General features: G+C 44.4%; 1 protein-coding gene across 2 annotated transcripts in view; it reads right to left on the reverse strand.

Annotated features, from left to right (window-relative positions):
• Positions 1–1,084: 1,084 nt before the first annotated feature.
• The window catches only part of GPD2 (glycerol-3-phosphate dehydrogenase 2), a 58,649-nt gene continuing 47,190 nt past the window's right edge, over positions 1,085–12,543 (reverse strand). For both annotated transcript variants that reach the window (XM_054829728.1, XM_054829729.1), the window contains exons 9-17: positions 12,281–12,474; positions 9,769–9,903; positions 9,358–9,533; positions 8,712–8,843; positions 8,099–8,257; positions 5,948–6,060; positions 5,775–5,853; positions 5,557–5,655; positions 1,085–2,099 (exon numbers count right to left, since the gene is read on the reverse strand). In XM_054829728.1, the coding sequence (XP_054685703.1) occupies positions 1,974–2,099; positions 5,557–5,655; positions 5,775–5,853; positions 5,948–6,060; positions 8,099–8,257; positions 8,712–8,843; positions 9,358–9,533; positions 9,769–9,903; positions 12,281–12,474 (1,213 nt within the window). In that variant the 3' untranslated portion in view covers positions 1,085–1,973. The remainder of the gene's footprint in view (positions 2,100–5,556; positions 5,656–5,774; positions 5,854–5,947; positions 6,061–8,098; positions 8,258–8,711; positions 8,844–9,357; positions 9,534–9,768; positions 9,904–12,280; positions 12,475–12,543) is intronic.

Genomic DNA, 12,543 nt, shown 5'->3' on the forward strand with positions numbered 1-12,543 from the left:
AAATTATTGTTAATAGTAGAATCTTAAACCCCTTCCCTTCTTACTTTGCTCACTGAACCAAACTAACCTGGGTATTGTACATTCATTTCCCTCCAATTCTGCAGGATCTGTAAAACCTGTTAATGTGTTCTTATTTGAAAAGGGTTGTGGAAATGCAAAGCTCTGTCAAACATTTAAATACTTTATCTGAATATACTGGAACACGTTTCAAAAAGAAAAGTTTGCAGGACCACAGAAACAAGCCCCTTTGTTCATGAAAACACTCTTCCGTTGCCAAACGTGCAAACTCCTCGTTCCCAGAGGCCTGGGAGCGAAAGAGCCGTAACCCCTTCACAACAGCCGCGGTTTGGTACAAGGCAGCGTCAGAACAAAATTTAACATGCAAAAACCATCTGAAAGGCTTTTTACTCGAGACTGACTCCTTCCCTCCAGATTTTACCAGTTGGTTGGACTGACACAAATACAACCGCTTACTGAATTTTAAATGAGGCTTGCCTTTTTTTTTTTTTTTCCCTATCTACTATTTTTAAAACACCAGAATTTTTAATATTTTTTTTAAAGGACACAGCCTCCCCAGCCAAACACAACATCTGTACTTACTGGGCTACATCTTAATGCTCCTCAGCATCTCCATTGTGCGTATGTAATCATTTTCCCTTTTAAAATACGAAAGTAATCTTTGCTGTTCGTTACCGTACTGTTATTTTCCATTAGTGGAAGTGGTGACATCGGTTAAAATATATCAGATTTTACACAAGTAGGAAGTCTGACACCTTGGAACTGAAGCTTGTTTTGAGTTGTAAATTGGTATTTATACTCAAAGAATATAACAGAATGACAAATACATCACTAAAGCGTTCTTATGTTTTTCCCTTCCTTGTTCTGCATTAGGCAGAAATCTTCCATCCGCTCTCGAGCCTAGTGCATCTAACAACCGAAAGGCAAATAGCCACATACGACATTCTTGAAAACAGCTCAAGTGAGTGGTCCGAATTTTTTTTTCTTTTCACTAATCTGCGCAAAAATAGCCCTTTCACTTTTATAGAAAAGTTAGTGGAATGCAAAACAAATTTCATTGTTTCACTTTGTGTTTGAGAATTTTTTAATAAACAATTAAGACTTACGCTATCAAAATTTGCCATATTCTACATGTCATCAGTGTTTGTCCAAAACTGGAAGCAGTATGAAACACCTCACAGCATAAAACAGCACCTGCTCGACAACGCTATTTATTAAAGGAAGCTTGTTTTTATTAATGTGGGAGAAAGGAAAGCTGTCCCCTAGCTTTTAACTGAATTATTAGCTTGGGTGATTAATCAAGATGTCTTGTAGTTTTCCAGCATCATACTGCTGATATTTTTGTCTGGCCAAGTGCTGGTATCACTGAAAGAACGGAGCAAACCCAAGCACCCACGGAAGGCTGATGGCAGTTCGCCGCCGCAATCCCTGCCTCCGGAAGCGTCGGGTTTGTTCCTTTTGCGATACCATCTCCAGTCCAGGACATCGGCTTTCCCTCTCTGGTGAGGGGAACAGAGCAGCAGCTTTCAAACTCTAAATGCGTATTTGCAAAACTCAAAGCAATGCATTTAAAGGCAGGATTCACTTTCTGAGCATTGTTTTCTTTAAAGGTAAAGGTGATATAAAAGTTAAGGAACAAGGCAGTGTGTGCACATGTGCTTGTGCATGCACCCAAATCTTTCCAGACTGTATTCCTGAATCTTGTTAGTAAGCTCCTGTGTCTAAAGAATACCCAATCCAAAAGGCCACATACCGGAGCATTCAGAGCCGTACAGAAAACCATTAACAATGAAAACAAACGCACCGATGTGTTTTTGTAAGGACTACACCGATGGACGGATGCCGGTCATCTTGAACAAGCAAGGACAATCAGCAGCACTGGAATGTTTTTCAGCAGAGAGGCGCAGCTCCGCGTCTCCGTTAGCTGTGGCTGCGAGCAGGCGTTGTGTTTGGACTCACAGCCCGCCACCGCTCCGGTCCACCGGAATCACCACCCTCTGACGCAGGTTCTCCTCGGCAGTCTTCATGAGCACAGCCAGCCGGCTTCCAGACACATGGCCCTTCTGAATGGCACTCATCAGCTGAGGACACAACAGGGACAGCATCCCATTACCTCGTTTGCAAGACAAAGAACGAAGGTGGAGGGTACAGCCCCCCGGGAAAGCCCTCAGCAAGCAGGCAGAGGGACAGCCGGTAACTGTGGTGACAGTCCCTGCGAGACACCACGATGGCCGAGTTAACACTTGCTGCTGGCTCTTGGACAACATAATTAACGAATACACAGAACTGGTTTTTCCATATGTAAAGCAAAACCGCTGCATGGTTTCAAAGACTTCACCTCAAAGCTCATCTACATTTTCCAGAAATATCAGGGAAGGCTTTGGCAAGGCATGGGTGGCAGGAAGAGGAGCACCACCAAATACAATCCGTTTGGCAATAATGGTGCAGGCACCATCCACGCCAGGGGTTTCAGTGACATTTAAGTATGCAGAACTCATCTATTTCACAAGTGCCTTTTTTTTTTTTTAAATATCTGAGAGATGGAACTACTGGAAGAACACCATCCCTGATGTACCGCTGACCCCTGACCACAGCCTTTTTCATTCACGTGCCCTTCTTTGTAGAGAGAGTGTACTTGACTTCCACAATTCTTTCAAATCCAAATTCCTTTATAGACTTTTAAAACTAATTTGCCTTTAAGTCCTTGAAACTGGACTCAGCTCTATCTTAACGAACACACACTAGTGCTAAGATTTTAGTTAATTCTTTTTTATCCCATGGATAAAGTGAGCATTAGACTTGAAATTACATGCAGTCAGCTTGTCAAAGACTACTATGGAAAGCAATCGGCACTTACAAAATGCAATTTCTTACTCTCATGGAGCGCTAAGAATCCTTGCGATTTCTTCCCTTCCATAGGAAAATCTATTAATTACATCTGCAGCTGGACCTATGCAAATGTGGTACCAGGCCCGTCAAAGCTGGAAGGACAGAAGGGAACCCCGTGCTGCACGCAGCTGGAAAATCCTCCCCGCGTTCTGAAGGCATTTTGACAGCCCTGGGGCGAGGCAGATGACGGAGGGGGAAGGTGAGGACCAGCAGCAGTGAGAGCAGTAGCTACGGCCAGCAAGGGAAGCCCACCATCGCTCGGGCTTGTTGCTGTCCCTCCCTGCTCCCTGGGCGATCCCTACGCACAGGCAGGGAGGCCCCAAGAGGAGAGGCATCGCCCGCGCACCCCACCACCGCGCTTGGCCATACTCTCCACCACCGGTCCTGTGTCTGTCTGCACGCTCTTTGGGGAAGCGACCACAAAAAAGACGGCTGATCCTGTGGCACCGCCGCGAGAACGAGAGTTTCTGGTTCGTGGGTCTGTCAGGAGCCCAAAGGAAATCTGCTGTTGGGAAAAAAGCTTCCTCCTGATTTAACACGGGGGTTTTTTTGCCTTTAGATACCAAAGCCAGTTCTCAAGGTCCCCCTCCTTTCTTGAGCGTGACAGCAGCACTAGGCTTCTGCCTTCAGAAGAACGGCCACACTGTAAGACAGCTTCGGTGTGCCGACAGGCTGCCACGGCTCTGCCGCGCTGCAGCGACCTGTTCGCGCTGAGCCCGATCGGCGCGGTGCGCTCCCCGTCGTGGAACACCCGTAAGCACGGGGTCTGCCGGGACCAGCTCTCACAGGCTGTTGTTTGAGCTACTTTGGCAATCTGCAGTTGGCCAAACGAAAGCACTTGGCGTTGCTCTGCTCCCCACCTGGAGAGCTACGCACACCCTGGTACAGCGTGTTCCTATATTCTAATATAAACGTCCACAAATATTTGCACATGGCTTTCCAGAAGCATTCTGCGGTAAAATGCAATTACTTGAAAGTTTTCAGAAAGCAAACACAAAAGTATTGGGAACTGACTTAACAGATCCATTAAAAAAATTAAACAAACATTTAATGTATTTTGTTCCTTCCATGGAAACCTCCTGTTAATTTTATTACCACACTTCCTACTTCGCACTTGGCTACGCAGCAGCTCCCTGTGCTGCTCCCTGCCTCTGCAGAGGGAGGTGCACCGGCACAAGCGATGGCTGCTGCGGTGCCAGTCCCCGGTGTGAAGCGTTTGCATTGCATTCTGAAACCTATACGAGAAGCCAGCAGCCACAGCATTACCCAATTTTACAAGAGTAACTGTGAAACCACACCACAGCAGTGACTTGCCTTTTATATTTCACAGATACTATGGCTTAGGGCAGGCAACCCCTAATGAGGGTATTCAGCACAGGAAGGCAAAAACCCCAGAAAGCCACCAAAAAATCCACAGAAGAGGTAATTACTAGTTGTTTCACCTTCTTAACCACAATGTATCCAAACTAACCAAGTTATAGTTTAACACAGCCCTTACAGTAAATGGTGGGTTCTCCTCCAATTAAAAGTTTTCACATCCAAAGGGATGTAAGAGGGACACCCTCTTCAACAGCCAGAAAAGCAGCGGTGATTTTCTCTTACATTTGAATACATAAGCATAAACTCCCAAAGTCACTGTTTCTTCTTTCCCCTCATGGTTTGTTTGGGGTGTATTTTCCCCTTCCCCCAAGTGCATTTCAGTTACTCGGCTAAATTGCTGCATTCTAGGCAAATAAATAGTCCTTTTTTCTAATGCTGGACACAACCTGTGAAAATTTCCTGCATTTAGATTCAACAATGCTGCTCTTATCTACAGCTCATCTCGAGAGAGACAATTACCATTTCCTTTGCCTTGATCTTGTTTGTTTAACTTGACACAGTGAAGAAAGGGCTGACATTGACCAAAATCCCCAGCATTAATTTATCTCATGTTCGGCATTCATCATTGCCACCATGCAGGAAAGACATGGCAGTCACTTGAAATACCACACCAAGAAAGACTCTACGAAAACAAAGCTGCCTGGCAAACTGCATATGCAAGAGAGGCTGGGCAAACAAACCTTTCAGCAGCAGCCGCCTTTTTATTTTAAAGCCCTGTAAAAAGCAGATGTATGGGCTGTCGATATAACTTCTTTTGTACAAACTGAGACAATGTTAGCCAGTCCAGGAGTTCAAATGGGATTATATGGACTGGATGTGCTTTAACCACAAGCTCATTCTTTAAACTACTCAAAATAGTTTAGAAACTACTAATCACTTAACAGACCCAGATAAATGTCCGTGCGTGTAACCATGCCATATACCTTCCAATGGACAACTGTATCATTTCGAATACATTCAAACAGCATTTCTGTCTTAAAAAAGCCAAATTCAGGTCTGTATTGTGGTATACTTCGTAAATTAGACCTGTTCTTTGGGTCTGTTTCTGCACAAGAAAAAAATCCTCAAATTTCAAAGTTGCTTGAGGATGGCTCTTTGTGCCGCTTATCTTGTGATCTGGCAACAGCATCGACACTGCAGTGTTTACCCAAGTAACGCTCACCTACTATCTGAGCCAGCCCTTCAGCAAAGGAGGGGGGGGGATGAAACACCTATATAGGCCTTTGTTCATTAAAGTTACAGCTTCTCTTGTAACAGAGACACACCTACCTGCAAAAACTCATTCAGCTCAACCTGTCCATTTTTGTTCAGATCCACTTCATTCAGAATTTCGTGAAGTGTATTTTCAGCAATTTGCACACTGATGCTCTAGACAAAAGAGAGCACAGAAGTATGTCAACCGGATTGTTCAGCGCTATTTGTGCCACACTCTGAAATTTAGATAAGAGGCTTAGGAAGGAAACTAGAAGAACACAAGAAAACGTTACCTCCAAGACACGCTGCACATCCAGTATAGTAATAAACCCTTTCTTGTCCTTGTCAAACATGTGGAATCGCTTCTTGTACCTGCAAGATAAGGATTATCAGTGGGGAAAACCGCACTCAGAAGAATGACAGGTATTAATTCCTAGCAGCACAGGAACTCTTTTACTTTACTTACCTTTCAATATCTGAAGGCACTAGACTGATTTCAGAGCTGTCTGTTAATTGATCTGATTTTACTTTGTAGCCCATTTCATAATAGAGAAATTTTTTAGCAGCTTCAAATTCTTCCTACAAGAAAACAAGGGAAAAACCGCATACCTGAGGAACAGCAAGTTCTTATGCAATTATTTCTAATGTAGTATTTATTAACTTCTTCCCCTTTACTAGAATTTACCAAAGGTCCAAAAATTAAGCAGATGGTAGCTGAAAAGTATTTAAAAACACAAGTTAAGCTTAGGCACTTTCTAGTCTTGAAAAGAGACATGAAGTGTGTAAATGCTGTCAGGACTGTAGCACGCCTTCGGTCAGACACACGGTATCTACCTACTCACGAAGAGCGGCGCTGGCAGGTCAGGCCTACGAAATGCCATTTAACTCACAGCTGATATCTTAGCGCAATGTTTCACCTGACTGTCTAAAATCTGCAAAAAAATCAGGAGGCTCGACACCAGGCAGGTTCTTTATGTTTTAAATTTGCTTTCTTGATGGTAGTAAAATTAATTTATTACCTGAAAATTCAGCACAAGGTCTTCCATAGGCCAGTTTTTTCATAAGTGACAAACGCCTGCCATACCTAAAGTACTGCAGAACAGTTCTTTCTACAGCGATGGGTACACCACACACGGTCTGAGAGCGAAACAAGCATCTGCCACACGGGCACCGATACGAAATAGTCTGCGCTGCAAGTTAACGAACAAGAGTAAGCATGCTACGTAACGGCTGCGGCAGCAGCAGCAGATTCCTGGGCACGCACATACAAGCCGCTTCATCTGGCGGAGACTTGTTCGTGAAGGCGTATTAGGAGACCAACTGAACTACACCAGGCTACTCTTGCATACTTCAATATAAGCACACAAGTTCGCCTTAAAGGCCCAAACAAAAAAAGACTTACTTAATGGTCTTACTATGACATCTAAATTAAAGAACGCTCTTCTGGATAGGCGTTGAATTGCCTCGTCCGTCAGGCTGAAACACAGCACACGCAAGGATGCTGTAAAGACATAGCGCTTCAAAACGGCCCAAGCCTGGTTACAGAGGAGATGCTCCATAACTCAGGGGGGTTCAGCCTCGTGTGAAAGGAAAGGAAACTTTTCCAAAGGAGACCCCGGTGATTCAGATGAGCTCCTTCCAGAATTTTAACCAACCTTCTAACTGGCTGAAAGGTTTCGTGAACAGTCCAGGGGAAACTGCCCATCCCCTTTGGAGTGGAGGAGCTAGGTGAGCATTCGCAGGCTCTGGGTGCTTCAGGGCGAAGGAAGTCCCAAACGTGTGTCCCATCAGGGTACAGCACGCCCTGCGCTGCCTTTCCTCCACCGTACTCTGGACAGCATTACGAGCACAGCCTCAGCATTCTGGGCATTTATCTTTTCATGGCAAGAGAACGACGCGATCACTGGTAACCGACAGGATGGGATAGTTCCGAAGGGGCGGGATTCACGTCAGTAAGCAAGCTAGTTATCCAAGGTACTCCCGACAGTTTGTGGAGATCTAAACAGGGCTGTAGGGTGCAATTCGGCGCATGCACAGCAGATGCCTTCATCAGGGTACGTCATCTGACCGCAGTTTGCTTACTACAGAGCGGGCACACAGAGCCCAGCTTGGAGAGAGAAGCCTGATAGCAACACCGCAAGTAAAGCACGGCGGGTCCCGCACTGGATGTCCGAGCACAGACCCACGGGGGGAAAGGAACCCAACAGAACACCAGTTTAGGCCAGAGAATGGTGCAAACCCGGTATCACCACTTTTCAAAAGATACAGTGGACAAAAAGGAGTGTCACAGATTACAAGATCCTCCTTTTCTGAGGCCGATCTGTTGAAAAGTATCAGCAAACAAAACATTTGAACAGGAATAGGATAGTAATGCCATTCATTTTTAAAGTAGGGGAACAACAGGATACAAAACTTCACTTTCCCCTCCACGCCCCGGCCAACGCCAACTCATTTCACAGCTATTTTGATAAAGTCTCTATAATGAAATACGCCAAGTGAATCATTCTCTCAGGAAGCAAGCATCACTTGAAGTTTTCTATTCAACTAGTTTAGATCATTAACATGGAAACTATTTAAGAAAAGCAGAACAGTTTCCGAAGAAAAAGGCCCTTTGTACCTTTTTTTTCTGCTCACTCCAGTTAAGTTCTTTCCCCATTATATCTACGATTCTCGGCAGGGCTTCCTCTGCAGCCTGCACGTTCAGAAAGGCCAAGCGAGTACGTCGGGAAATCATATCCACCGCCGTGCGGGCGTACTCCTTCACACCATAGACAACCTAGAACAGTAAGACCAGAGGAAGAAATGCAGATGAGAAAGTAGACAGGCATCGTTGGAAATTACGTTTAGCACCACAAACCACGCTGCTGGGCTGGCTATACAAAATGAACTTTCTCTAACTAGCTCCCAACCAAGAGAAGGGTCTGAAAAGCTCCCTTTCCCTTGGAATATTTTCTAAAATGCATCTGGGATCAAACGTGTATATATGAAATAAAAAACCAGACATTATATAATTATAAATATTTAATTAAACACAAATTTATTAATATGTTCTATATAAACATAAAATTAAGCATGCTCCGGGGAAAGGGAAAAACAAGAACAGAAAAAGATCTGGACCTCACCAAAGGAAGGGGCTTATGGAGATGTTTTACAGAGCGAGACACACCTGCTCTAGAACCTGCTTATCCCAAGGAGAGAATCAAAGAACATTATGCAGTTTTTCCACATACCTCAGCTTCAATATAAGGAAATTCAGATACAAGACGTTTTCCAACGATAGGCCACCTCTTTCCTGTAACTTGGGCTATTTTGGCCACCTCAAAAGCCTTGTCACCATATGTTGAAGCTAGATGCTGAGCCACCTACGGAGTGGAAAACAAATTGGATAGGCTTCTGAAAGCACATCAAATATACACACATTTTTCTTGTCAATTCTCTTATCACCAATAACAGATAGGCTGAAGAGGGCATTAGATTTTGATTGCGTGGGAGGAAGCTACTTGTGCTGTGAATGGGTTAGACCAGCACTGACACCACCGCGTCCGCATCAGTGTAACTGTGACTAACGACGCTCCGACTCCTCTGCTACACTGTGATCACATCTGAAGTGCATTTTGTTGGGCTCAAAAGAAGACAGACCCCAGCATGTCATAACATTTTAAAGTGGAAAACAGTCGGGATTAGGAGGAAGGGAAAAGGGAAGAAACCAACAATTACTAGAATTTATTTTTGTTAAAACTCTCTTTGCCCTGGCCAGATAACAAGCTCTTATCAGGCTCAACAGACCTCTGTACAAGTTACGCTGGCACTAGATTTAGTGGGAAAACAAAGCCCTCCAACAGAAACGTCAGAGCATCAACAGAAACCATGACTCACCTCACTTTCAAGTCCATAGTCTTGGACCAACCTAATGTAGAGAGTGGGACTCCAGTCCTCAGCCCCCTGCAGCTGCAGGCCAATGGTCTTACTGGAACCTGCCTTCAGATCATGCGCCTGAATAGCTGCGTCAATGGTGTCCTGCGCCATGGCACGGTAGGTTGTCCACTTCCCACCTGTAACCACACGTTTACCTCTTTATGTGGGGAAGGGAAGCGGAACACAAAGTTGGTACGTACTATGTTTTTTATCACACATTATATTATTGCTCCAACAAGCCAGTCATGCTACCACTGACAGATCATTATCTGGTTATAGGAACACGAAGGATTATCCTGTAACAGGAAAAGTTTTTAATAAAATACACTGGGGAAGCCCAACAAAGCTATACTTTAAGAGAACTTCCAGTACCTGCTATCGTGACAAGGCCACTATCGCTAACGGTAACGACGTGATTCCGGGATATCGACTGCGTGTCTTTGGAGTTGGGGTCTGTGACCAGAGGACGAATGCCACTCCACGCTGCCAACACGTCTCCTCTTCTCACTGTGTGGAACCAAAGATCAGCCAGAGTCAGGCAGGAACTGATGGGTACTTACCTCATATCCCTCCCGCGGTCTTTGTGGCACCGCCTCCGAGTAGACACGCGCTGTGAAACAAGGGCTGCACCACACCATGCTTGTTAGCTGAGCAACTCAAAAAGCTGGAGAAGATTCTCCAAAGCAATGGAATAAGGTGGGCTACAGAATTAAAAACAGCACTGCCCTGATCGGTATCAAGAATATTCTCTAGCCCAGAAAATAAAAGTCTGTTTTTCACACTGGTTAAAAATCCAGCAGAACAGAGATATCCTGGGAACTGATCAACCAAGAGAGATTAAGCAGTCATCGAGCTCACTGATCAGCTCAAAAAACTCCAAACCCAAAAAACAAACCCTACCAAAACCAAAACATGCCCCTCCCCAGCACCAAGTCTTCTCCTTGTTTGCTTGTGCTGACAGGACAGCCCTTACACTATGTTTTAGAAACCAAAACAAAGTTTGTTCCACATGAGCGTAACATTTGCTTTTAGGATTTCAAAGCTTTCTCTCTAGCTTGTGGGTTATTTTTCCGAGTCTTCCTCTTGACCAGCGATCTTTATCCTCAGCCTTTCTCAGAAGTGCAGTTACACGTACGCACAAGGAGAAAATTTCTTGCCAATGTTGTGGTCGTGCAGCATGTCCCCAAAGCTTGTGCCCCCGGCCAGCGCCTGTTACTGCACAGCAACCCGAGGGCCACCTTGTCAAAAGCCACCCAGGAGAAGTCCACATCCCTTACACCACCCACCGCCTCTTCCAGCCCTGCCTTCTCCTCTTCCTCACTGCTCCCGAAACGCTGTCCCACTCCACAAGCACCCCGACTAAATGGCCATTTACTTCATCCCCCCCGCTACTCCTCTGGCTCCAGTTACAGGTGTATGCCTAAAGCCAACCCCGACTTCTCCGTAAACTTGGAGGAAGAAAACCTGAAGGCATCAAGTAGTCACAAAAGCCCTTAACAGCTGTAGGAAAATACCCCAGCCTCGACAGTCACTTCTGTAATATATAAAACATGGGGCCAAAAGAGAATTTAATGAAATTAATTTTGTTGCTTATTAAATTTGCAATAGAAAAATTGACTGATTTGCTTTATGCTGAAGTTGTTGGAACATTTTTTTTTTAATACAACTTTCAAATAAATGATAATTGAAAATCAGTAACAGGGTGTAAAAATATCCCCAAAGAACACAAAATAGATTTCAGAAATCAATGGTGCTCTGCCAGCATGTTTAACCTGCCAAAATGAAGTGTTAATCACAGAAATAAGATACCATATTACGTTTATAAACTAATGAAACTAGAAAAAGCAGCATGCGTGACACTATAATTAAACAGTTGGAACACATCCAAGCCTGTGTAAGTTGATAACCCTGGCACTGTCTCTGGCAGCAAAAAGGCAGGTCTGCAGTGAGTTGATATGGCCAGCACAGTTGTTAATTCAATAACAAGCAATCTATAAACACTGCTAATTGCATATGTGAAAAGCAGCGTGCACCTAGGTAGGTTTCATTCAGAAGAATTAAACCCTTCATAATGTACTTCTGTAAAATACCTCGCAAAACCTCTGTCTTATTCACAGGCTTAACTCTACCGGGTACCTGTCTGGCCTTCCGCACTTATTTATATCGACTTCTGCTCAAGCAACTTAAAGGTACGTTTCCCAGAGACTTTTCCTGAGCTTTATACAATACAGGGCTGGTAATTATCCACTTCAGGAAACAAGTCATCTAGCACTTCCAATCTCCGGACAGCAAGTTTTCCTAAATCAAAGGATGTCGCAATGTTCCTGACCGAGTGCTTCTCAGATTTATTTTAATGCTGCTACTATAACAGAAATACAAATGCTTTCACAGAATGATTTAAAACAAAACAAAACAACCCCCAAAAAACAAACCCTCCCTGTGAAGGAGAGAAGCCTGTCTCCTGCAAACCAGCACTGAGTCAACGCAGGCCAGCATCTTACAACAAATGTGTTCTCAGCTCAGCTACTGAAGGGAACAACTGTCACCAGGTAATTTTTATAAATTCCCCTTTTTGCCCATTATACTTTCCTCTCCCACTGAAAACTGACACCATTAGATATTTATCATGTCAAGAAAAGTAAATTCTAAGAATAAAGTGCCTAAAAAAGTGGAGATAAAAACAAAGACACAGGAAAAGTCAGAACAGCTCTTCCTTCAAGAAGAGAAGGTGAATTCTTTGATGTACTTGTGTTGAAGTACAACCGAACCGTCGCAGTTCTGCGAAACCTCGCTTCTGTCACCCAGAGACAGACAGACAGCAGTTACTGAAACACCTCAGAGCCATCAGTACCCTCCCAGGGAAACAGAGCTGACAAGGGGTTACCTTCAACATCCACGCTAAGGTAGTTGCGTACTTCATTCAAAATGAAGTTTATGTCTTCTTCTGTCGGTATCGGATGGGAAGTAACATCAGTCGGGCTGTCCGTGGTCCCTGCGATAGTCATCTTCTCCCACGGCAGGAAGAAAATCACCCTACCGTCGCTGGTGGCTGGGTCAAGCAGACCCATGTTATCAGGGCTGAAATAAAGAGGGGACATGGTTCAAAACTGGTCAGGCTTCACCAGGGATTCTGTTCTTGCACATCTG

The sequence above is a fragment of the Grus americana genome, chromosome 6 (assembly GCF_028858705.1).
Source record: "Grus americana isolate bGruAme1 chromosome 6, bGruAme1.mat, whole genome shotgun sequence".
Lineage (NCBI taxonomy): Eukaryota > Metazoa > Chordata > Aves > Gruiformes > Gruidae > Grus > Grus americana.